The sequence below is a fragment of the Chrysemys picta genome, chromosome 17 (genome assembly GCF_011386835.1).
Source record: "Chrysemys picta bellii isolate R12L10 chromosome 17, ASM1138683v2, whole genome shotgun sequence".
Classification (NCBI taxonomy): Eukaryota; Metazoa; Chordata; order Testudines; family Emydidae; genus Chrysemys; species Chrysemys picta.
Genome location: NC_088807.1, coordinates 5,723,920 through 5,748,325, shown reverse-complemented (window position 1 = coordinate 5,748,325; position 24,406 = coordinate 5,723,920). Strand labels below are relative to the sequence as shown.

The window sequence follows — 24,406 nt, the reverse complement described above, 5'->3', positions numbered from 1 at the left end:
AACTGCAGCCAGGGGAGGACTCCAGATTGGGAGAGCTGAGATCAGAGTCTGGCCTGACCCTGTTGCAGTCAGGGGGTAATTCCGGATTGACCCCGGGGTGAGCTGAGATCAGAATCTGACCCTGTTAAACCCCATTGCAGTCAGGGGGTAACTCCAGATTGAGTTCTCCCAGTTTCCCAGGGGAGCTGAGATCAGAATCTGGCCCTGCTCCCATTGTAGTTGGGGGTGACTCTGGATTAACCAGGGGTGGGGAGGGGGCCGAGATCAGAATCTGGCCCTGCCCCCATTGCAGTTGGGGGTGACTCCGGATTGACTCCAGGAGAGCTGAGAGCAGGATCTGGCCCTGCCCCCATTGCAGTCGGGGGTCACTCCGGATTGGCTCGGGGCCGATTCGTGGCCCGCAGCTCCCGGCGGCGGCCGCGGAGGGGCTCTCGTGGCCAGCCATCTGCCAGCCGCGGGGGGGAGCGGGTGGCCCCGGAGTGACACCCCCGCCGCCCAATCCCCTCGCGCAGCAGCACAAAGGCCCTGCGAGTGTGCAAGGGCTGCACGGCGGGGAGGGGGCCCCGAGCTGGGGGGGGGAGCCAATGGCACGGCTGGGGGAGGGGCGGCGGAGGGGGTGTAGCTTGCAGGGGAGTGGGTTTCGCTGGAGTTGGTGGGGGAGGACGGAGCAGTGCAAAGGGACGCGCCGCGGAGCCATGGAGAGCAGCAGCCTCCAGTGTGCAAGGTACCGGGGGGCGGCGCGGGGGGGGCACCCGCTGCCCAGGCACGCCGGGGTTAACCCATGAGGCGCCTGCGGCGGGGCGATCTGGGGGCCCGGGGCCTAGTGGGGGGGGGGTGCACGGGCTGCAGCCGGGCTGCGCTGGCTCGATACAGCCCCTGCCGCCCCCCCCCCCCCCCCAGCCCGGGGGTCTTGGGAACTGCCGAGTCAGCAAGATCCCAAGCAGGGGCGTATTTAGTATGGGGCACGGGGGGGCAGTCCCCCCTGGATTTTTCATAGGTCTCTATGCCCCCCCCCCAGGTATGCAGAGATAAGATAATCACCTGTAATGTTCAGGAGGCTGCACACAACTCCCTCCCCTCCCCCAGGAATTTGTCTGAAATGACCCCCCGCTTTGCAATGTCCCCCCCCCGCCCCCTCCCCAGTTTTGTTTGGAGTGGGGCAGTAGTCACAAGCGCCCCCTTCCCCGGCTTGCATTGAGTTCTCTGGCTGCTTTCGGGAGGGGGGGGGGGAGGGAAGGTTGGGGGGGGCGAGTCTTTGCAGACATGGTCGATTGCGGGTGGGGGAGGGGCGATGACTTGATAATGCCAAAGTTTGGCTCCTTGTGACGTCAGCGGGTGAATTTCCCCCGGGGGAGTGTATGGGGAGGGGAGGGGTTTAGGGGGGTTATAGTTGTTTGTGTGTGTGTGGGGGGGGGAGGCGGCAGGGATGCACCCAGCTACAGCTGTGACAGGGCTGATCTGCTAATATGGGGAGGGGGGGGGAGAATGGGCTGGAAGACCTCCCCCCCCATCTCATCTCCAGGGCTAAGCTCACCAGTTTCTGTAGCCAGGGCATGAGGAGGGAGTGGGTGTGAACAGATTCCCCCCAACATACACACTCTCCTTCTTTGCAATCTTGCCCTGAGCGTCTCCCTGAGCTGCCCCCACTGGAGTAATGGGGATTTGGGGTGCTGTGCGCGGAGGGGTGGGGGGGGGGGAAAGAGCAATGCAGCCCGCTCCGCCCTCCCCGAGAGCCACGGGGACAGGTGTCTGATCACAGCAGGGACCTCTCTGGTGCCAGGCGGGGGCTGGGTCTAGACAGGACCTGGGGCTGAGTTTTGCTAGTTTTTTAAACCCTGCTGGTTTCCAGGCAGCGCCCTGTGGGTTGGGGCTGAAATCTACCTGAGCTGTGCTGGACGTCCGAGTCCGATTCCTTCATAGACGGGGGAGTTTGGACCCAGATCAGAGCTTTCCCTAGAGCTGGGGGTGGTGGTGGTGGGGGAAGCTGGTGCTGGAAGGCGTTAGGTGGGGAGTTTGGCCTTGAATGGACACTCCCTTGAGCAAAGGTGCGGCTAACCTCCCTGAGGTTGATCCCAACCAGGCAATGGCTCTGGGAGCTTTACTGTCCCCGGGTTCTTGCACCCCGCCCATCACCGTCCCGTCCGAGTACTTGGATCAGAACCGCCGGGGGTGGGGCAGGTGGGTTGGGTCTCGGGGGCTGGGTGTCTGGTTTCCTCTCTGTTATAGGAACGGGGCCAGAGGGTGTGAGGTTGGTGTGAGGATCGGAGCTTTCCCTGGACCTCTGGTGCGGGGATCGCGTCCCGGGACTGTCTCCGCTGCTTACGGAGATGAGAGCGGGTCTGGGGCTCGAGTGGGGGGCGGCCAGCCCCGAAGTTTGCCTTCCAGCCGCCCCGCCGTTTAACGAGCAAAGTTATCCAAGGGCGGCTGTCGGGCCGGAGGTGCTGGGCTGTGCTGGGAGCGGGCTGAGTGCCAGGTGGGTGTGTCAGGCTGTTGTTTCTTTGGGATCGGAGGCCGCCGTCAAAGTTTTTCCTGGCCCGTTGGGGTAAAGGGGGCCTTGATGCCAATGGAGCAGGGCCGGTCTACACCAGCTGGGGGTCTGGCCCCTGCTGGTGGCTCTGTAACCCTTGCCAGTGTTCGGGGCACACAAGAAACCCCTGCCCCGCCTGGTGTGGGGGATGACTGTAGCTGTAGCAGTAATCCAGAAGCCCTGCATGCCGATCTCCTCCGTGCTGCCCCCTCTTGGCCGGGGTGGGGATCGCTGCCTCCCCAGCCCCTCGCCGGTCCCTGCAGCCTGCGGGCCTGCGACAGAGATTTCCCAGCCCTGGGACTGAAGGTCGGGGTGGCACGCTTTGCCCAAACTGCACTTGGGTATCCCACCCCCTGCTCCTGCGGCTGGCACACTTGTCTGCCCCCAGGATGCTCCTCCGTCCGTCTCTGCACAGCGCCCCCTCGTGGCTGGGAGATATTTCCTTGGTGCCCTCTTCTCCCCCCCCCCCCCCCCCCCCCGGCCGTATGGTTGGCACAGGGGGCGCTCCTTGCCCGCAGTGCTCTCCTGGGTCGCTGTGGCACTCCCAGAACTGGGCATGTATCCCTGGGGCATGGCTCCCTCCTCCCCTCGAGGGTGCCCCTGCCTGGCACCAAGCCTGGTCCAGCCCAGACAGCTAATTCTTTCACTCCTGGGTTCCTCCCCAGCGTAACGCGGCCGTCCGGCTGCCCGCGGGTGCTTCATAGGGGGGAGGGGGGGGCGCGCAGGGGGAGCGCGCCACGTGTGTGTGTGTACATCACATGTTCCAGCCCGGTGCCAAGCCGTGACGTTGGGGGGGGGAGGAGCTGCGCCCTCTGGTGCCATACGGAGCAGCCAAGTCCTGTTGATCGGGGCGGCGCTGATCCGAGGCTGGTGGCGGAGGTTGGCGGGAGGTGCTGGCATTCGGGGCCGGCGGGGCGACTCGGTGGGATGTTGGCATGGCAGCCAGGCGGAAGCGGCACCTGTGGGGTGAGTCAGCACCCCTCGCGTATCTCACCAGCATCTTCCTTCCTTCTCCTCCCTCCTGTCTTCCTTTTCCCACCCATCCTCTGCCTTTTCTCCTCTGTCCTCTCTGTCTCACTCACGCGCTCTCTCCTGTCCCCGCTACCCCACTCACGGCCCTCTGGAGGCCCCCCGCGTCGCTGTTTAGCTGCGTCCCACCCCGGCGTCGGCGGGCATCTTTCTGCCACCTGAGCTGGGCTTGTGCTGCTGCCCCGGCTGGACTGAAGCAGGTGGCGTTCTCTGAGCCCAGCTCGGTCGGGGGGTGGCTGGGAGGGGGCAGGGCACGATCCGGCGGGAAGCTGGGAGCCGCGTAGCAAGGATGATCAAGAAGCAAGTTCAGAGGGGTGATCTCCCGCTGCCCCCGGCACACATCTGGGCTGCTGCGGACTGAGCTACGGGCACCGTGCGTGAGGTCCTGCTCCCCTCACCTATTGCTGTGCCCAATTCCAGCCTGGGAAGCCATCCAGATGGCGTGTCACTCGAGAGGCACCTTATTCTTCTGGGCCTTTTCTCTGCTTGGCAGCGTAGGTGGGTGAGTGAAGTCTAGTGGTTAGAGCAGGGGGAACTGGGTGTCAGGATTCCTGGGTTCTCTCCCCAGCTCTGGGAGGGGAGTGGGGTCTAGTGGTTAGAGCAGGGGGGATCTGGGTTCTATTCCCGACTCTGGGACTTTGGGCCAGTTCCCATCCCCTGTCTGTGCCGCTGTTCCCACCTTTGCAGAACCTCCGGCTTCCTAGCGGAAAGGTTAACGGGATCGTGTTGCTGTGGGCGCGCAGGCCTCTGTCTGCGGGAGTGACCAGCAGGGGGCAGGATTGGGGGTGGAGGTATTGCCGCTCGGACCAGCTGCTCAGCTTGCAGGTGTCTGCTTCTGTCCTTAAAATAGAAGAGGAAATTGCAGGGAGTCGCCCCAGCATGGGCTGGTGTCCATCTGCTGGGGTGTGTGTGTGTATCTTGTTCATCCAGCTCTTTGTGACCTTCTGATGGAAGGTGCTTTTCCTGATTCAGTGTCATCTTACAGCTGGGGAATCAGAAGTGGGAGGGAACACCCCCGAGATCACCCAGTGAGGGATAGAACCCCTGAGTCCTGACTCCCAGCCTCCTCTACTCTAACCACTAGACCCTACTCTCTTATCTGGGGATAGAGCCCAGGAGTCCAGCCTCCTAGCCCTGTATTTATCGCCAAGGCCATCTCTACAGTCCTGAGCCCAGAGAGCTGGAGATCTGGGTGTAACGGGCACTAAGACGTGCCCATGGTTGTTTTGGGTCCCTTTTCCGCATGAATCCCCGAGTCCTGTCCTCTCTTGACCCCCTCTCTGATCCCACAGCTGGAGGGCGGGCGACGTTTCCATGAACTGACGCCTCCAACTTCCAGCATGGCGCCCGGGGCTTGGCATCTAAGCCAGCCGGCCGGGCACAGCTCCCAGCTGGACCTGGGGGCAGGGAGTTCGGTGGGGGCCAGTGAGGTTGGCAGGTGGGAGCCACGGAGGAAGGTGGGGAGGTCACTTGTGGGTGGGGCGCTGGGTCAGCAGCCCGGATTCCTGCTTCCCTTGCCGCCCTGCCCAGTTCTGTCCCTGGAGCCCAGCAGGGGTGCGGGGGAAGTCACTTGGGGTGAGGAGGGGGGGGTCTCTGGGAGGTTACATGGCTCCTGCTCCCCCCCCAGTTCTGTCCCTGGTTACCCTGGGTTACTCTCCTGCCAGTTTGTCTCCCCTCCCCCCACTTCTGTCCCATGTCTGAGCCCAGCCCCCCTCCACACCCTGTCCTCTATGTCCCACACCGGGTCCCCTCCCCCTGCTCAATGTGTGCCCCATAACCCAGCAGGGAGGAGGTGCGGGGGCTCCCTCCAGCTCAGCAACGGGGCATGACCCCCCCCCCCCCCCATCCCCGGACGGGCAAACTCCCTCGCCCTGTCTGGTCCCTGCCCCCAAATCCCCCTGTCGCTGCCTTCGCCCACCCTCCTCCTTGGAGCGGGGCCGTGGTTCAGGGAGAGCTGGTGGGGGAGGGCAAAGGGGGGCTCGGGCCCAGCCGTGACGCCCTACGGCAGCACCCTGTTCCCGGCCAAAATTAGCCGGGCCCTGGGAGCAGCAGACAGGAAAAGGCCTGGCCTGGCCGCTGCCTCCCCCTCCCCTCGCCCGGCTCACGTAGGCCCAGCCCGGAGAGGGGCCTCTGGGCCGCCTGCCAAGGGCAGTGCGGGGGGGGGCAAGCGGGGGCTAGCACTCCTCCAGCCCCCCCTCCCGCATCGGTGCACTCTGGATGGCCGGAGCCCTGCCCCTCCAGGGAAGGGGTTAACGACCCCCCCGGAGTACGACACCTCCCCCCCCCCCTCACTCAGGCAACCCCCCCCCCCTTCCCAGGATTAGCTCAGCTCTGCCCAGCCACATTTCCCTAGCGGAGGGCTTCCCATGGGTACAGGGCACCCCCCGACTATGGGGGGAGCTGTGACATGGGCGGGGCTTGCCCAAGGTCACAGAGCGGAAAGAACCCAGGAGTCCTGACTCCCAGCCCCCTCCCTGCTGTAATCACTAGATCTCACTCCCGCCTTATCTGAGATCGAGGTGGGGCAGCCCTGCGCTGAACAGTGAATGTCTGGGTGGCAAATTCCAAGTTGAGTTGCTTTTAAATGAAAACAACAGCTAGAGAGCCAGCGATGGGGAGGGGAAAGGAAAAGGTATCCAGGGGGCCGTGAGCTGGGTTTGGGATCCAGAAGGCGCCGACTCTGGTTCTGTTCAGGATGCGGCTCAGTTCTGGTTAGTTTGGCTTTGATCTGGTTTTGATCTGGATCTGTTTCTGGGTCTGGTTTGGCTCCGATCTTGTTTTGAGCTGGGTCTGGTTCTGTCCCGGCTCAGTTCGTTCATTCCCACGCAGTGTTCTTGGCTCCGTCTGCTGGGCCGTGGAATCGTGCCGAGGAAAGGTTGTGTTGCCTGCCAGTGTCGGCCGGCCGGCCCTCCCGCTCCCGGCAGCGCCAGGATGCAGCAACGTGGCCCGTGGCCATCCAGACCCGTGCTGTTGGCTCGGCACCCGTGCACGGGCTGCGCGGGGCTGGGCGTGGCACGGGATCGGATGGGAAACCCAGGACAGATGCTCTGTCGGCTGTGTGACGTGGGATTGGTCATTCAGTAGGGGGTGCTCTCCCAATGCAGCCAGTGCAGTGCTAGGGGGCGCTGTGCTGCAGGGAGTGGGGAGGGAGCTCGGTAGGGGGGCGCTTTCCCCTCACTGTCAGTGCTGGCCTCAGTGCCCCAGCACGGGCTCTTCCTCTCCTGAGCACGTTGTTGCGAAGTTACAGCTACCAAGCCCCAGCCCAGAGCTGGCTGCATTTCAGTGTTGGGTGAGGGATCCCTGTACCAACCAGTCCTTAAAACGCTGGGTGTACCACTGCACAGTTGTGTGTCATAAGTCCCGTACTGCTCCCAGCTGATAGGGATTCTCCATTCTCATTTGGAGCAGGGGAAAAGGGTCTGTCCCTTGCTGTGGCTGCAGTTGATGTGCCCTTTGCCAGGGCGGGCGGGGGCTTCTTCCTCCCCCTCCCACTGGCTCTCTCACTACCTAGGGCACCACCTCCCTCCTTCCACCCGTGCCGGTGGGGGGGGGTCTCCCCACCCTTCCCTGCTGCCCCCAACCCTTTTTGGTGCAGGGGAGGGGGCTGGGCAGGTGCGGAGGGCGATTGAGGGCAGGGAAGGGGGTGGTACCAGTCCCTTGCTGGATGAGGGGGGCAGTGGGGCTTCACGCACCTTAGCCCTTGGGAGGCCTCAGGTACAGGGCCCCCTCCCCGCCCCCACTGCACTGCACCCCCTCAGGTGGGGCAGCGGGGACAGAACATTCCCAGCCCTGAGGGGCTGGGAGCTTCAGACTTTTTGCCCACTCAGGGGTAGATGTAGGGGGGTAGGGGGTAGGTGAAAGGGGGTCCTGGAGACCCCCACTCCCAGGCATTTCTAAGAGGCCAAGCAGGCTCGGCGAGGGGACCCCTGCCCAGGGGTATATTGTTTGGAGGGGAGGTGGGCTAGGGAATAGGCTGGAGGGGCCAATCCCACCCCAGGGGGTGGCTGTAGACTGTAAGGGGAGGGGAGGATGTTGCCCCGGAGGGGGGGTGATCCTGCCTGGGAGGGTGGGGCTGGTTGGAAGGGACCTGCTGGGGTTGGAGGGAGGGTTGGTTAGCAGAGTGGCTGGGCTGGAGGCTGACAGCTTCCCCCCTCCCTCCCCCCCAGCCCTTCCCGCTGCTCCAGGCAGCCAGGCCTGGCACCCAGCCCGGTGTGCAGAACACGGTGTCCTGGACAGGCTGCCAAGTGCACGTGCGGACACGGCGCGCGGGGAGGGGGGGGGGAGGAGTGGACTAGAGGGGAGGGGAGGGGAGCTCTCCTATGGGGGATGGGGAACTGTGATTTAGGGAGTCTGTGCTGTGGGGGGGGAGGGAGGAGGCGTGATTTGAAGGGGTCTGTGCTGTGGGGGGGAGGGAAGCATGATTTTGAGATCTGGGTGCCCTCGGGGGCAGGTGTGCTCTTATTGGGAGTGAAGGACCTATGGAGGGAGGCGTGGGGCCGAGGTGCTGTATTTCATGGGCAGATGGTGGAGAAGTGGGTTAACTCACCCAAGGAAGATTCCCACACTGGGTGCCGGGCAGGGCACTGCTCTGGGGAAGCTCACCGCTCCGGGTCCCACACTGGGTGCCAAGCAGGGCACTGCTCCGGGGAAGCTCACCACTCCAGCCCATGCTGAGAAGCAAAGCTGCTAGCTGAGCCCTGGCCTGCAGTGAGGGTGTGAAATCAAGGGGTGCACACGTTTTGGGGGGGGGGGGTAATCCTGGCCTCTGAGCTGTCTGTTCCCTGGGGCTGGGCCACCTGCTGTCACGTGCTTGGTGAGGTAACTCACAGCTGTCAGAATATAACATGGAGCGGGGGAGGGAATGTTCCCTCCCCCACACAAGCTTCATCTGGGGCAGGTGTCGGGGCACTGCTGTGAAGTAGCTCTCAGCCACACATCTCAATTCCCCCCCCCTCCCCTTGCATACACTTGCTCTGGGACAGGCATCAGGGCACTGCTGTGAGGAAACTCGCAGCCACGCTTTCCTCCCCACCCCCTCTCCTGCAACACGCCCCGCAGTACCTGTCGGACAGAGAACTCTGCAACTCGGGGCATGAGTAAGTGGCTCCCCCCGATGGCACTGGAGCATCCCCAGCTGGGGGCTAGCTTTTGCCCCCCGCCTCCGGTGCCAGGTTCCCATCTCCGCCCACAGCTGGCCCCGAGCCCCACTCCCGCGGTACGTCGCTGGCGGCTAAGACGTGGATACCTCTGGCAAAGCCCCACGTTCTCCCCGGGCGCCCGGCTCCCAGGGTGGGGTGGGAAGTGGGCAAAGGGCCAAGGACAGAGGCAGAACAGGCTGTTCTCTCACGGCTGAGGGGGAGGGGGCGGGCTCGGCAGCTGGGCCTGGCGGATGGTGGGAGGGTCTGGCCGGAGGAGGGCGAGCCAGGCTGGAGGGGGGTGCCAGGCTGGAGTTGCGCCTGTGACGCCGGGGGCGCAGAGACGGGGGATGGTTTGGGTAGGAGCTGGGGATATTGGGGGGTGCTGGGGTGGGGAACGGGCAGGGGGCACTGGGATATTGGGGGGCTGCTGGGGTGGGGAGCAGGCAGGGGGCACTGGGATATTGTATGTGTGAGGGGGTGGGGGGGAATGGTCCTAGTCTCTTTCCTATGCATAGTTGGCTTAGACTCCCCTCCCCTCATCACACACTGCCCCCCTCCCCTCGAGGTTCCCCCACATCCCCCTTTGCCCCCTCCCCCGGTCCCCACCCCTAATATTAACGGTCTGTTGGGACCCCATGCGGGACCTGGCTCTGAGCAACCCTGCAGCTGCTGGGGGGTGGTGTCTGTTGGGGGTTTTCTGGTTGCGGGGGGCTCTGGGGGGTGTCCCTGTGCAGGGGGCTGCCCTGGCCCCCTGCTCTGTCCCCCCTCCCCCACAGGGATATCCCGAGGGGCCCTGGGAGAAGCTGGTGAACGGGGCTTGGGGTGACCCTGTTTGGCTGAGTACAATCAGGGGAGGCCATGTCTGGCGTGGGTGGGTCGGGGGGCTAGTGGGGTCAGACCATGGAGCCTTCCTGCCCCTCCCAAAATCAAACCAGTCAGCAGTACAGCTGGAAATAGAACCCAGGAGTCCTGCGCCCAGCCCTCTGCTCTAACCACTAGACTCCCCTCCCAGAGCTGGGGATAGAACCCAGGAGTTCTGGGTGCTAGCCCCTCTGCTCTAACCACTGGACCCCACTCCCCTCCCAGAGCCAGGGAGAGAGCCCAGGAGTCCTGGTGCTCAGCCCCCTGCTTTAACCACTAGACCCCACTCCCCTCCCAGAGCCGGGGATAGAACTCGGGTGTCAGGCTTCGCTCTGGGGCCTGTTCTGTGTGTGCCAGAGGGGGGAACGAGCGTCCCCCCGGAGCAGGTGCCCTGACCTGGCGCTGTGTCTCGTCCCCCCCCCCCCCCCCCCCGGCAGCCGGTCTACAACAGAGCTCCGCAAAGAGAAGTCGCGGGACGCGGCGCGATGCCGGCGGAGCAAGGAGACGGAAGTGTTCTACCAGCTGGCCCACACCCTGCCCTTCGCCCGGGGGGTCAGCGCCCACCTGGACAAGGCCTCCATCATGCGCCTCACCATCAGCTACCTCCGGATGCACAAACTCATCACCTCGGGTGAGGCCCCCTCCCCACCTTTGGGTGCCAGGACATTCCCGGCTCCCCGCCGGCGCTCGGACGCGGGCGAGGGGCGGCACCAGCTCTGCCTGCTCCCAGCAGCTGGGTGGGCCCAATGGGATGGCAGGCTTCAGGGTGCCGGTGGGGTTGGGGTCAGGAAGGGGATCTGGCCCCCTCCAGGCATTGTAGGGGAGACTCGGCTGGCGCGGAGGCATCTGGGATTGACCATTGCTGGGCACGGGCTGGAGGGACCCATGGGTTTGAGCTGGTGGGGGGGAAGTGAGAGAGATACCAGGCTGGATGGGCCCCTGATGGAGGGCACCAGGGGTCTCATCACTGGGGGAGGGTTGTGGGGCAGACTGGAACCGGCCCCTCCCCCCGTTAGAGCCCTGCGCTCCCCCCCCCCCCGGCTGCCCCGGGGCGGGGGGCCCGCCCTGACCCCTGTGCTTGTGGCCGGCAGAGGAGTGGCGCGGGCAGCCGGAGCAGGTGGACGCCTGTTACCTGAAGGCGCTGGACGGTTTTGTCATGGTGCTGACGGAGGAGGGCGACATGGCGTATCTGTCGGAGAATGTCAGCAAGCACTTGGGGCTGACCCAGGTGAGTGGGGTGTGTGTGTGTGTGGGGGGGGGTGTGTGGGTACACCCCCTGCTGGCAGGGAGCAGGGCTGGGGGCTCCATCCCCGGCCCCACTCTGGGATCCCCTCCACGGCCGCCACTGGGAATGGGAAAGGAGTGTGTGTATGTGTGTGGGGGGTTGCTTTGCGGGGGGGGAGTGTTAATCCATCAGCTGGTCGCCCTGCTCGGGTAGGCAGGGACCAGGGGCCTGAGGGGGAAGCACTGAGTGTGTAGCCGGGATGGGGTGGGGGGGGGCGCAGGTCTGGCATAGGGTGACCCCCCCCCCCCAACACTGGTTGTGATTTCCCCTCCCCCCACCCAGTTGGAGCTGATTGGACACAGCATCTTCGATTTCATCCACCCCTGTGACCAGGAGGAGCTGCAGGATGTGCTGAGCCCCCGGCAGGGTGAGTGCCCCCCCCCCCCCGGCAGGGTGAGTGCCCCCCCAGGCTTCCCCGCCTCTCTTCAGGATCCCCCCCACAGGGTGAGAGCTCCCCTCAATCCCCTGTGCAAGGTGAGTGTCCCCATGTCAGTGACCTCCCCCCATTATCCCATACGCACCCTGTCCAATCAGCCCCCCCCATCCTGGAGCCCCAGTCACCAAGATCTGACTTCTCACCCCCACTGCCACACGCAGCCCCTGTAACCGCCCCCCCACTCACCCCACTCTTGTGATTACCCTCCCCCCAACTCCACAGCCTCCACTGCTCCCCCCTGCCCCCCAATCGCCCCCCCCCCCCATGGGCACCAGCCTCCCCTCCTGCCACCACCTGATGCTGCCCTGCCCTCTCCCCGCCGCAGGCTTCTCTAAGAAGAAGGAGGTGAAGACCGAGCGCAGCTTCTCCCTGCGCATGAAGAGCACATTGACCAGCAGGGGGCGCACTGTCAACCTCAAGTCAGCCACCTGGAAGGTGAGGGGTGCGGGGAAGGTGGCTGGAACCGGGAGGGGTCTAGAACAGCTGCAGGAGGGGTCTAGAACAGCTGCAGGAGGGGGAGATGGAACTGGGTTCTGGAGCAGTCCCCATAGAATTCTGCTCTAGAACGGGAGTGGAAGGGTTGCTATGGAAACAGTATTGGAGTGGCCGTGAAAACAGGGTTCTAGGGCAGTACCAGGGTGTTACGGAAATGGGGTTCTAGAACAAGGTGGGCGGTCGGCATGGATATGTGGTTCTGGGTCAGTGGTCGGTCACTATGGAAACAGGGTTCCAGAACAACTGTAGGTAGGTTGCTGTAGAAATGGGGTTCTAGAGCCGCACTAGGGTGAGATGAGAATGGGGGCTGAGGAGGTTGGCCTGGATACAGGCTTCTGGAACATTGGGGGATGGGCCACTATGGAAACAGGGTTCTGGAACAGCTGCGGGTGGGTTGCCGTGGAAAGGGTTTTAGAAGAGAAACCGGGGTTGCTATGACAACAGGGTTCTAGAGCAGCAGCGGAGGAGTTGCTGGGGAACGATGGTTTTGGAACAGTGGTGGGCGGGTTCCCATGGAGACGGGATTCTAGACCCCCTCCAGCGTGGTGTCCCAAGGCGGAGCCTTGTGAGAGCTGTGGGTGGAGTCTGGAGCAAGAGGGCTCTGATTGGTCACCCCTCCCCCCCCCCCCCCCAGGTGCTGCATTGTGCCGGCCACATGCGGTCCTACACGCCTGCGCGGGAGGGCCTGGAGGAGGCGGAGGGGGGGTATGCGGAGCCCCCCCTGCGCTGCCTGGTGCTGATCTGCGAGGCCATCCCCCACCCCGCCAACATCGAGACCCCCCTGGACAGCAGCACTTTCCTCAGCCAGCACAGCATGGACATGAAATTCACCTACTGTGATGAGAGGTGAGGGGGCGTGGCCGCTGGGGGCCCCGCCCCCACCACTTCCCCTGCCCCACCCCCACGAGGGCACAGTTCCGCCCCTGAGCCACCCCCACTGCTTCCCCCTCCCCCACCTTGCTCTCCTGGGGGGAGGGAGTTCTTCCCTGGGGTCCCCTCTCTTCACCCCATGCTGCTCTTTGGCCCTCCCAAGGGTCCCCTCTGCTCCTCTCTGTCCGTTCTCTCCCCCACAGGGCCCCCTCCTTTCTCCCCCTCGCAGCCCCCCACTCCGAGTTCCCCTTCCCCCAGTACTCTGATGCTGCAATGGCTCTGGGGGTGACGGCTGTTCCAGGGTACTGGGGCACCACCCCTGTGTTGGGGGAACCCCTGGCGTGATGTTGCGGGCGGGGGATTACTCAGAGCTGCGTGGGATCCAGCTGGGGTGGCGGGAGGAGGTTGATACGAGAGTGGGGGAGGAGTGTCTCCCTGACTGGACTCCCCCCTGCCCCCCCGGTCTCCCGGGTAGGATCGCGGAGGTGGCGGGGTACACGCCCGACGAGCTGCTGGGCTGCTCCATCTACGAGTACATCCACGCCCTGGACTCCGACGCTGTCAGCAAGAGCGTCCACACCCGTAAGTGACTCCCAGCCTCCCCCTCCCCTGCAGTGGAAGAGAGAGCCCCGGATCCCCCTGCTCGAAAAGTCCCCCTCCCCCGCTGCAGCTAAAGGAGACTCCCCATTAGCGACGAGCAGTACTGGGGCTATGACACATGGCGGAGCAGTTCCCATTGCATCCAGCAGGGGGCGAAAGCGCACCTCCTAGCCAGCGCGTTGCAGTATATGGGAGAAGATGTGCCAGATCCGACCAGTGGCCCTCTAGCTTGGGGCACACCCCCCTCAGTCAGACCACGGCCCATCCAGCCTGGTATCCCCCGCCCAGTCAGTGCGAGAGCCTCCTTCCCTACAGCCCCCGCCTCTCGCCATCCATCTGACCATGCCGTCTCTCTCAGTCCGTCTGTCCATCCTCTCTCTCTTTTTCTGTGTTCGTCCTATCCCGCCTGTACTCTCCGTCTCTCCTGTCCCGTCTCTTCCGTCCCGTCCCATCCTGTCTCATCCCTTTTCTCTCTGTCCCGTCTCTCTCTCCGTCTGTGTCTCTGTCCAGTCTCTCCCCGCGGGCGGCTCTGACCCCTCCGCTCCTCCCCGCAGTGCTGAGCAAAGGGCAGGCAGTGACGGGCCAGTACCGTTTCCTGGCCAAGAGCGGGGGCTACCTGTGGGCCCAGACCCAGGCCACCGTTATCTCCAACAGCAAGAACTCCCAGCCCGAGAGCGTCGTCTGCGTCCACTTCGTCCTCAGGTGGGAGGGGCCGGGATGTCGGGGAGGAGGAGGGGCCCGTCTGTTGGGTGGGGTTGTGTCCCGGGGCCCCCCAGAGACGTGCAGCAGCTCCGAGGAGAGCAGGGTCATGGCCCACCCGGCACCTGGCCACTCTTGCTCTGTGTGGCCCCCGCTGGCTCGGCCCAGGGTCAGGGGGGAGGAACTGACCCTGGGATGGAGGGGCTTAGGGGCTGACCCCAGGGACCAGCTGGGCTCAGCTCAGCTGGGGAGGTTGATTCAGGAACCAGCTCGGGAGTGGGGGGGCGCTCGACTCAGCTGGGATGGGGGTGACCCTGACCCTGCTCTGTCCGTATCCCCTGGTTGTGCTGGTAGGAGCTGAGCTGTAACAAACCTGCGGTTACCAGGGGCTTCCTGGCCATCCTGTGGCTGGTGCTTTGTGACCACTCGGCCTCCCCCAGACAGAACCCAGATTGCCTTGCACAGCAGAGCTGAAGGAGAATCCCCATCAGCTGCCGGCAGTATAGGGGCTATGACACACAGCAGCGTGCCCCTGACTGCGTCCTGCAGCACTGGAACTGGTGTGAGCTGCTGGACCCTGATACCTTTGCCTTCCCCTCCTCACTTCTCCTCCCCCCCCCCCCCGCACCTCTTTTCCTTTACAGCCAGGTGGAGGAGACGGGTGTGGTTCTGTCGCTGGAGCAGACCGAACGCCAGGGTGAGGGGCGGCGCCTGCCCCCGGAGCCTGACCCTGCCCGCCAGGCCAACGGGAGCCCTGAGGAACTGGAGCCAGACACCGGGGAGACCATCCTCAACCTCAGCTTCGGTACGGAGCATGGGGAACGGGAGTCGTGGACACTGGGAAGGGGAGCAGTCTGGCTCCAGTTAGTGCCTGAGGGGAGTGGGGTATGGGGTGGGTGTGCTGGGTCTCTGGGATGCCGGGGGAGTGAGCCATGTGGAGTGGTGGGGGTTGGGGGGTTGGTCAGGTATGGGACAAGGTCAGTGGGGTTTCTGGCAGTAGAGATAGGGTGCAGGGCGAGGTGTTGGGGGGTGTGTGTGGGGGTGGCAGAGGTGGGGCATGAGGCAGGGCGTTGGGGGCCAGTGGGGGCAAGGCGGCAGAGATGGGCAGGGGGGTATGGGGCAGGGTGTCGGGATTTAGTGGGGGTGGGGCAGGGCGTCAAGCGGCGGTGGGGTGCGAGGTGGGAGTCCGGTAAGGAGCCTGCTGTGGGGCATGGTGCGTGGTGTTTGGGGGTCTCCGGGTGCCGGTGCAGGGTGGAGGGGGCTGGGGAGCATGAGGGCCGGTGGAGGTGGGGCGCGGGGCAGGGTGTTGGGAGCGGTGAGGATGGGGTGACAGATATGGGGCATGGTGCAGGGTTTTTAGGGGTCTCCGGGTGTCAGGGGGAGTGAGGGCCGGCAGATGTGGGGCCCGGGGCAGGGTGTTGGGGGCCGTGAGGGCGGAGTGACAGAGGTGGGGTGCAGGGCAGGGTATCTGGGAGGTGAGGGTGGGATGACAGATGTGGGGCGGTGAGGGTGGGGTGACAGATATGGGGCACGGTGCAGGGTTTTTAGGAGTCTCCGGGTGCTGGGGGAGTGAGGGCCGGCAGATGTGGGGTGCGGTGCAGGGTGTTTGGGGGAGGCCGGGCCGGGAGCCGGGAGGGGCACCGCTCAGAGAGCGGGCTGTCCCGGTCGCCCGGCTGACCCTCCGCTCCCCCCAGAGCGGCGTGGCCCCCGGCTCCTGGCCTTCCTGCGCCCGGCCCACGTGAGCGAGGTGGAGCTGCAGCGTGACCCGCGCCGGTTCTGCAGCCCCGACCTGCAGCGGCTGCTGGGGCCCATCTTCGACCCGCCCGGAGCCCGCGCCAACGGGGAGGGGGCCCCGCGGACACGGTCCTCCCCCCGCCCCCCCGAGGCCGGCCTGCCACCCCAGGACTCTGCCAAGAGCGCCGCCCCGGTAAGGAGCCTGCTGTGGGGCAACAAGGGGGCTGGGCTAGTGTGGGGGAAAATGGGGGGCTCACGAATGGGGGGAGGGGCTGCTTCACATCGGGGGGCAGAGGATGTGTCTGGGGCCAGTGAGGGGAAATGGGGGGCAGTGGCTGTGCTTCTAGGGGGCAGCGGGGGTGATGGGGGTGGGGTTTGCAGGGATGGGGGGTGACGGGGACAACAAGGGGCAAAGGGGACAGTAGGGGGACTGTGTCAGTGGGGGACTAGGAGGGGAAGTGGGGAGCAGGGCTGCATCATGGGAGATTGGGGGGCAGCCTGCTGTGTCCATGGGGGCTGCATCACTGGGGTGCAGTGAGCTGTGTCCATAGGGGGAGGGGTGGAAAGGGGGCAGAGGCCGGAATGGGGGTGGGGGGAGGGGCTGGGGGAGTGCAGGATGGGAACCGGGGTTGCACTATCGGGGGCCAGGTGCCGTGAAGCGGGGGGGCTCCCAGTTGGCCCGTGCTCCCAGCCCTCCAGCCCTGTTCCCCTTCTCTCCCCAGGCCGAGCTGCTCTTTGACATGGAGAACGTGCAGAAGCTCTTCGCCTCCACCCAGGAGGCCGTGGAGACGGCGCTGCAGGTACTGGGGGGGGAGGCAGTGACCCCTATTGCCGGGGACTTTGTCCCCCTGGGGCTCCCAGCCCCTGCTCCCGCACCCCCCAGGCAGACAGTTCCCCAGCTGGACACAGCCAGGCAGTCGCCGCTGAGATTCAAACCCAGTTACTGACTCCTGGATCCACGCGTGATCCCACCCCAGTCCTTATATAAGCAGCCCCTGGGCCTTGCCCCAGAGGTGGCTGCATCTTGGTGCTGGGTAAGGGTTCCATGCCGCTGCTAATACCGCGCTCCCGCTGCAGGATTACGAAGCGCTCGACCTGGAGATGCTGGCTCCGTACATCTCGATGGATGACGATTTTCAGCTCAGCAGCACCGACCAGCCCCCCTGGCTGGCCGAGAAGCGAGGTGATCCTGCTGCGGCCAGGGGAACAGGCCCCCCGCCACCGCCTGCCTCGCCCCCACCGCGTCCTCGCTCCAGCAGCTTCCATGGGGTGTCTGCCCGCGAACCCGACCTGCCCTGCCTGCCCCGCTGGGGCAGTGAGACCAGCCTGAGCCAGCCCCGGTCCCTCCAGCCCCCAGAGGAGGAGCCCATGGAGCTGGAAGGGCCTGGGTCACCACCGACAGCGCCCCCAGGAGGCAACCGCAGGGATCACCCAGCCTCACACCTGGGGGCTAGGAAGAGGTGAGAGGGTGGGGAAAAGGGGACAGGGTGGGGCAGGAACCACAGGGGCCATGAACCTGGTATCCCCCTGTCTCTGCCACCCCAGATTATATCCATGTTGCCTGGCACGCCCCCATCCAAATTTTAACTGTAGTAAATTCCTGCAGCAGGGAGTCCCACAGGTAAATTCGTTGCGGCCGTTGGTCCCTGTGAGGTTTGTCTGCCTTGTAGCTGCCCTGCCCTGGGTCCCCCTTGTTCCTGCGCCAGGAGTGAGGTGGGCAGGGAGGGCCTGTCTGGCCAGCTCCTTACGTGCCCCACTTCCCCCCCCCATACCCTCCAGGGCCTTGGAGCTGAACCTGGAGGAGGAAGGGGCCGACTTCCTGGAGGCGGCGCCCCTGAAGCGTGCCCATGGCTCCGAGCCTGATGGCTTCCTGCTGCCCTCCCTCAACCTGGTACGTCTGGCGCCCTGGCACCGACAACTGGTCTGAGAGATTCAGGGATGTGGGGGGCAGGCCAGGGGTATCAAGGAAAGGGTGGGGGAAGGGGTCAGGTTGGGGTGCTTGGAAGGGGGCCTGGTGGGGGAATGGGAAGGGAGGGGGTAGATTGGGGTTAGGCTGGGTGGGGGGAAGCCTGAGGGAATTGGGGAGATGGGGCTTGGTGATTCCCCCATCCTCTCAGCTGCACTACTCTTTTTTCCCCCCCCCCTCCGCCCCGCCAGGGTTTCCTGCTGAGTGTGGAGGAGGGGCTGGACGCCGGGGTTCCCCGGGGCGGCATGGTGCTAGGGCGGAAGCTGCTGGCCCTGGAGGAACCAATGGGTGAGTGCTGCACGGCGTGGGGGCGGGGCTCAGTCTGCGTCACGGTGGGGGAGGCTGGGGCATCCCTGGGGGGCAGGGCAGTGGATCTGACCATCCACAGCCCATCTTGTCCCCCCAGGAGGCACCTCGCTGCAGATTCTGCCCCGGGATGGGTTTCCTTCCTGAGCCCCCACCGGGGAGCCACTCCTGCCCCGATGTGGGAGGGGAGGGACCTGCTGCCCTAGCTAAGGTCGCAGCAGACACTGCTCTCAGCGGGGACCAGCCTGGCCCCCTGCCTCTGGGGCTATGGGAGAATCAACCGTAACAATACAGGGCATACACAGGCGAGCAATTCTGGTTGCATCCAGCAGAGGGCAGCAGCACACTTACTGGCTCGCTCCTTGCACTCCTTGGCTGGCACGCTTTGTTTCGCCTGCCTTGTTAACCAGTGGAACTCCCTGCCACATGAGATTAATTCCCCGCTCTTTTTTTTTTTTTTTTTTCTGTCCTCTCCTAACCACCCCCATCCCCTTATCTTTCACACCCTGCACCTCGCCCCCTCCAGCCCTACTGGGTGACATGCTGCCCTTCATGGTAGATGGTCCAGCGCTCTCCCAGCTGGCCCTATACGACGGTGAGGATGAGGCCTTGGAGCAGAGTGGCGGGCACTTCCAGCTGGGCGAGGAGCTCCTGGGGGAGCTGGACCAGGCCACCTGATGGGTCGGGCTCCCGCCCGACGCTCCCACTCCGCAGATGGGACAAACGGAACCAAACCTGACCCCAGTCCGTTCCGGGGGGAGGCACCTGCCTCTCCCCGCCATCCCCCCACCAGCAACACTCACCTGCTCGCCTTCCCCTCCGGGGCCCAGAGAATGCTACCTACCTCAGCCCTGCCCCCCCAACCGGGCATTCTGTTCCTTAGGCCTCCCCCGCCCCCTGAAATATTGGGGTGCGTCAGGGAGGGGAGCTCACCAGCCCTGCCCTGGGGGGTGGGGAGGGGCGAGGCGAATCTCCCTTTAATGCTGGCCGCCCCTTAATGGTGCTGGGGGAAATCTGCCCCCTAGGGGTGACGCTGGGGATTGCAATAGAAGCCAACCAAATGGGGGAGGGAGCAGTCCGTCCCCCCCGCTTCCCCCGGGCTCTGGAGCCGTGTCTGGATCAGAGAGCCAGGCTGTTGTGCTGGCTGGATCTTGGCCCCAATTGGGGTGGATCCCGATAGCCAGGGGATGTTGACGGGGCTGGTGATGGGGTACGGACAGTCCCCCTCGTCTTTCCTGCTCAGGGCAGGGTGCAGGGTGGGGTCCCTTCCCCCAGTGCGGTTGGGGGGAGTCGAGATTGGCTCTCCCTATGTTCTGCTCACCTCACCGGACCAGCCGTCTTTCCCTGCCCTAACTGGGACCACCCTGGGGGATTGGGGCTGCTTATATTCCCCCTCCCCTCCTTCCCCCCCGGTCCTTACCCAGAATCCTCCTGGTGCCTCTTGCCGCATTTACCTCAGCAATGCCGTCTCCTGTTGCCCCCCGTGGGGGGAGGGAGCACAATGGGGGGCCCAAGGGACAACACCCCATCAATCGCCAACTGGCAGCTATTTTCCCCCTGGCACAATTTGGCCCTAGGACCCCAAATCTCTCAATTTTTTTTTTTTTTTTTTTTTTTTTTGTGGCCAAAACGGTGGCTTTGGTAGCCGCAGTGCAAATGCTGCAGAGGCCAATTAAGCAGGGACACGCTCTCTTTTTCCCCCCGCCCCCGGTCTTTCGGCCACTCGGGATTGTGTTTTCCAAACCAGTTGCCCCGTCTGAGCCTCATGGCCCCGAATGGTCCTTTTCCAGCTGGCGGCTCCCACAGTCTAGCCACAGCCCCCTCGCTCTGCCTAAGAGGGGACCCCCTTTTCCGGGGGGATCCTGGAATGGGGGCAATCCATCCTGCACCCGGTGCGTTCCTTTGGCTGTCCAGGATGTTCTGGCAAAGGGGAGGGGGTGTTATTTCATAGGGGGGACAGAGAATTCTCTTTTCAAATGGGTTATTTTTAAGCTTTGTTTCTGGTTGATTTGGGAGCAAGGGAATCTCCAGCCACCCTTTAGGGTCAGAGTCCAGCCTCGGGTCCAATTCTGCTCACGCTGACGCCAGAAGGGAGAGCAGCGCCAGCCGAGCGCCTCCACCCTGCGGATACCACGTGCCCCGGAGCGGTGCCAGCTCCCCGTCCCCCTGCACCGCACGCTGCCAGCTCACGATGGCTCGTGCTCACTGCCGCTCGGCACCGGGTTCCGCACGAGCGGGGTGGGTGATGGTGAACCGGGCGTGGCGGGGGGAGGGGCTGCAGGATCGGGACAGAATCGGGTCTGCAAAGTCGAGTACGTTGAGAGATGAAGGACGTAGGCAGGGGAAATTTTCTTGTTCCGCTCCCGGTGAAATCCCACAGCAGGGTTTCAAACCCGCTCTGGACCCCCTTCCCACCGCGTTTCTTTCCTTCCCCTACCCCCATCTTTCCTTCCACTCGGCCGGGGCAAGACCTGACTCCCCTGCCCGCTTTGGACAATTTTTTCAGTCACAATGGGATGTTTTCCTAAAAGCTCTGCTCTCGTTCAAACAGGTCCGAATTGATCAGACTAGACCAGTGGTTTTCAACCCGTGGTCCGCACGCCCCTGGGGGTCCGCAGCCTGAGTCCCAGAGGGGTCTGCACCTCCATTTGAAATGGTTTAAGAGTCCATCACAGGTTGGAAATCACGGGGCCAGCCCCGTCCAGCCTTACGAATATGTCAGGGTTGTGTTTTTACTGGTAGCGTTCTACTAGTCCAATCTCGAATGTGGATGCAATTACACCTGGATTAAGTTAAATCCGTGAAGCGTGTTCCCCTTCCTATACAGGAATAAGCTATCCTGGGTCTACTGAGCCCACCCTAGGGGGCATTGTAATGTGTTAATTACCCCGGTACTGTTAAGGCAGGGTAATTATTGTGTGACATAACCCTCTGTTTTCCCACCTAATCACTTCTCCAGCCCTTGGGTCACCAGGGGGGAAAAATTGAACTAGATGGATATTTAAAATCCGTTTTCACTGTCCCCTTTTCAAAGCCACTTAGCGGGAAAGTTTCACCATGATTTGAATTCTTTGAACAAAAGTTGGGGGGAACGAAAGTTTGGGGGGGGGTTATTGTTTTTTTTTTTTTTTTTTCCCCTTTACCAAACCAAGATGTGGGGACTTGCTTCTTGTTTGGTATTAAATTGGATTTACAGGAATGGTGGCAGCGGTGGGACAGGGGATGACGCTTCCACCCTGGTTCCTTGTGCCATCGCTTGTGTTAGTGCAGAGCCTACGCGCCTCGCTGGGCACCGGGGTTGATGGTTGCACAAGGCGCGATTCAAGCCCCGTTTTTTTTCCTTAATGGCAGTGGGTTTTGTTTTTCTTTCCCCCCAGATGTTCCCTTTAAGCAATCATGGCCATGCCTCCTCTACCTCCCCCTTCCTACCGTATTTCCCTGCGGGGCTGCCCCCCCGCCGTTATCTTTCCCGATGCCAGTTGCCGGGAAGTAGGGTTGCCAGTTTTGATCGGATGTGTTCCTGGAGGTTTGATCACTTGACATAATCTTTAATTAAAGATTCATCTTGAATTCCTGGAGACCCCAGGCCAATCCCAGACAGTTGGCAACCTTAGCGGGAAGTGGGGTGAGGAAGGGGAAAGAGGGGGGCTGAGCCGAGCCCCGCATGGGGCGCCATGTTTCAACGCCGACTGTTAATTGCGTTGCGAACGCAACACACCCACCCACACACGCGCACAATCTGTAGACGGGCTCCGCCCACCCAGGCAGCTGTTCAGAGCCGCACATGGCCACACGCACAGACCGACGGCCTTCTCCGAGCCCGGAGAAGGACGCGCCCAGGGCTGGGGGTGGGGGCAGGGCCATGCGCCCCTTTCTCCGGCCGCGGCCCTGCCCCGCCCTCCCGGCGCCGGCGTTTTTGGTTTTGTTTCGTTGATTTCATTTTCCGAGACTGTGGTGCTCTCTTTTTCTTCTTGTCGTTCGTTATTATTGTAGGGTTAGCGTTTTCCTTGTTGTCGGGTTGTTACGCGCACACGCCCTCCCCCAAGCCTGGCGCCCCCCCCAGCCAGCCCCACCGTTGGGGGGTGTCTGATGCCCCCGTCCCACCCACCTCTCTTCCGATGGGGTGTGAACCCTCTGATGGCTCCCCCATTAGCAACCTGCCTGGTACATGGCAATGGGGTTCCAAGTTAGCCCCCCATATCCCTGGGGTGTTTACCTTACCCCATGGCAGCTACTCCACACTGGGGCAACCCTCTTTTAGGAGCACCCCATTTTTAATTAGGGGGGGATTAGAAATACTGTGACTTGGATCCCCTCTTTCCCTCCTGTAATATGGGGGGGGAATCTGGGGGAGATGGTGGAGTAGGGGGATACCCCAGTAGAACTTGGAGCCCCCCCACATCGTTTTGCCTTAGAGCTGAGCAATTTCTTCAGGGGGGGGGCGGCTCTTGACCTTGTGTATCTTGGCTCCTCGCAGCCCCACCCCAACCTTTGCCTCCCCCCTCTGAGCCAGGAAGCCCAGGGTCTGACACCCTGGAGCTGGGGTCAGGTCTGATTCGGATCTTGCTGACACCTTGGGACACTGAAGTCTATGGGTGTTAATCAGGAGTGACTCCAGTTGGGTGCTGGCCGATCAGGATCGGGTCGCTCAGAGGAGGGATTTCTGGCGAAGGAGGTGAGGGGGGCAGCCCCGTGGGGGTTGGCGGGCGCCAGGCTTTGGGGCGTGGGTATTTTTTCTATCGTCTCCTCTCCCCGTGTGCGTCCGGTTTCTTTTGGGGCCGGACTCCTCCGGCTCCCTCTGGACCTATCACTGTTGTGAGACATAAACACGTCTGGTAACAAACCTCGGCTCGCCTTGTCATTGGCTGCAGGGACCAAGCCAGACGGGGACTCTGACCTGGGGGTGAGGAGAACCCCTCTGTGCCAAGCCCACCAGGAAAGGGGAGCTCTAGGAGCCTACAGGCTGAGGCTGCTAGACACTTCGGTGTTCTGGGTTGGCTTTCTTACAAAATCAGTCCAGTGAGAACTTGGCACCTGGAGGTAGTTCGTTTCTCTGGCTCTAACCACTAGATACCACTCCCCTCCCAGAGCTGGGGAGAGAACCCAGGCGTCCTGGCTCCCAGCATCCACTGCTCTAACCACTCGATCCCAGTCCCAGAGCTGGGGATAGAACCCAGGAGTCCTGGCCTCCAGCCACCCCCCCCACCCCCACTCTAACCACTAGACCCCACTCCCCTCCCAGAGCTGGGGAGAGAACCCAGGAGTCCTGGCCTCCAGCCACCCCCCGCCCCCGCTCTAACCACTAGACCCCACTCCCCTCCCAGAGCTGGGGAGAGAACCCAGGAGTCCTGGCTCCCAGCCCCCTGCTCTAACTCACCAACAGTCTGACAGAAGCCCTAGTCTGGACAAAGCCCCTCAGAGGTGGGGGGGAAGATGAGCAGGGTGGGGGGAGGGGGCATGTGCGGGGTGGGAGTCAGCTGTGCGGTCTCTGGGTCAATGCACCCCCTGAGCAGCTGGTGCAGTGCGGGCGCGTAGCCAGGGGGCACGGGGGGAACCTGGAACTGGCTGCCTATGCCTGCCAAAGTGGTGCCGGCAGGGGCCACCCCGCTCCTTCTCCCAAAGGGCCAGAGGGTGGGGCCGCAGCCCTGCCCCCTTAACATAGAGCCCCCTGGTATCCCATGGGCTCCGTGGCCCAGCTGGCCAGAGATGAGAAGCTGGCTGGAGCTGCATGGGTGCAGTCTTACCCCAGGGGCGAGGGACACGGTACTAATAGGGGGCACTGGGGGGAGGTATGGTGAAGGGCCAGCAAAGCTCAGACCCCCCCCCCCCCCTAGCTAGGGCTCTGCCTTCCCGGCGGGGCAGCCTTCAGCGCCCCTTAGAGCATGGCATGGTGAGGAATGGGACATTGCGGCCCCGTCGGGCACACGGTGACCGAGATCAGGACCCCCTCGGGCCGGGCGCTGCCCAGACACACAGTGACCGAGATCAGGACCCCCTCGGGCCGGGCGCTGCCCAGACACAGTGACCGAGATCAGGACCCCCTCGGGCCGGGCACTGCCCAGACACAGCGACCGAGATCAGGGCCCCGTCGCGGCGGGCGCTGCCCAGACACAGTGACCGAGATCAGGGCCCCATCGGGCCGGGCGCTGCCCAGACACACAGTGACCGAGATCAGGGCCCCGTCAGGCCGGGCGCTGCCCAGACGCACAGTGACCGAGATCAGGGCCCCGTCGGGCCGGGCGCTGCCCAGACACACAGTGACCGAGATCAGGGCCCCGTCACGCCAGGCGCTGCCCAGACACACAGTGACCGAGATCAGGGCCCCGTCGGGCCGGGCGCTGCCCAGACGCACAGTGACCGAGATCAGGGCTCCGTCGCGCCGGGCACTGCCCAGACACACAGTGACCGAGATCAGGGCCCCGTCACACCAGGCGCTGCCCAGACACACAGTGACCGAGAT

General features: G+C 63.8%; 1 protein-coding gene across 3 annotated transcripts; it reads left to right on the top strand.

The window, feature by feature from the left end:
- The first annotated feature begins 585 nt into the window (after positions 1 to 585).
- HIF3A (hypoxia inducible factor 3 subunit alpha) lies at positions 586 to 22,789 on the top strand. 3 transcript variants are annotated; one of them, XM_065571021.1, is made up of 15 exons: positions 586 to 724; positions 9,993 to 10,186; positions 10,647 to 10,783; positions 11,123 to 11,207; positions 11,602 to 11,711; positions 12,406 to 12,617; positions 13,117 to 13,223; positions 13,796 to 13,943; positions 14,585 to 14,745; positions 15,635 to 15,867; positions 16,397 to 16,474; positions 16,752 to 17,134; positions 17,454 to 17,565; positions 17,832 to 17,928; positions 18,473 to 22,789. In XM_065571021.1, exons 1-15 carry the CDS (start codon positions 696 to 698, stop codon positions 18,622 to 18,624), a joined length of 2,238 nt encoding a protein of 745 aa, XP_065427093.1. In that variant the 5' UTR covers positions 586 to 695; the 3' UTR covers positions 18,625 to 22,789. The 3 variants fall into 3 exon arrangements, with proteins under 3 accessions (XP_065427093.1, XP_065427092.1, XP_065427094.1); XM_065571020.1 differs by lacking the exon at positions 586 to 724 and adding an exon at positions 2,256 to 2,473; XM_065571022.1 differs by lacking the exon at positions 586 to 724 and adding an exon at positions 3,343 to 3,493.
- The last annotated feature ends 1,617 nt before the right edge of the window (positions 22,790 to 24,406 follow it).

Bases quoted from the DNA above. Each gene is read 5' to 3' on its own strand.
- HIF3A (XM_065571020.1), top strand. From the start codon at position 2,328: ATGAGAGCGGGTCTGGGGCTCGAGTGGGGGGCGGCCAGCCCCGAAGTT. The intron at 12,618-13,116 runs GTGAGGGGGCGT...TCTCCCGGGTAG, and splicing joins TTCACCTACTGTGATGAGAG to GATCGCGGAGGTGGCGGGGT. The intron at 13,944-14,584 runs GTGGGAGGGGCC...TTTCCTTTACAG, and splicing joins TGCGTCCACTTCGTCCTCAG to CCAGGTGGAGGAGACGGGTG.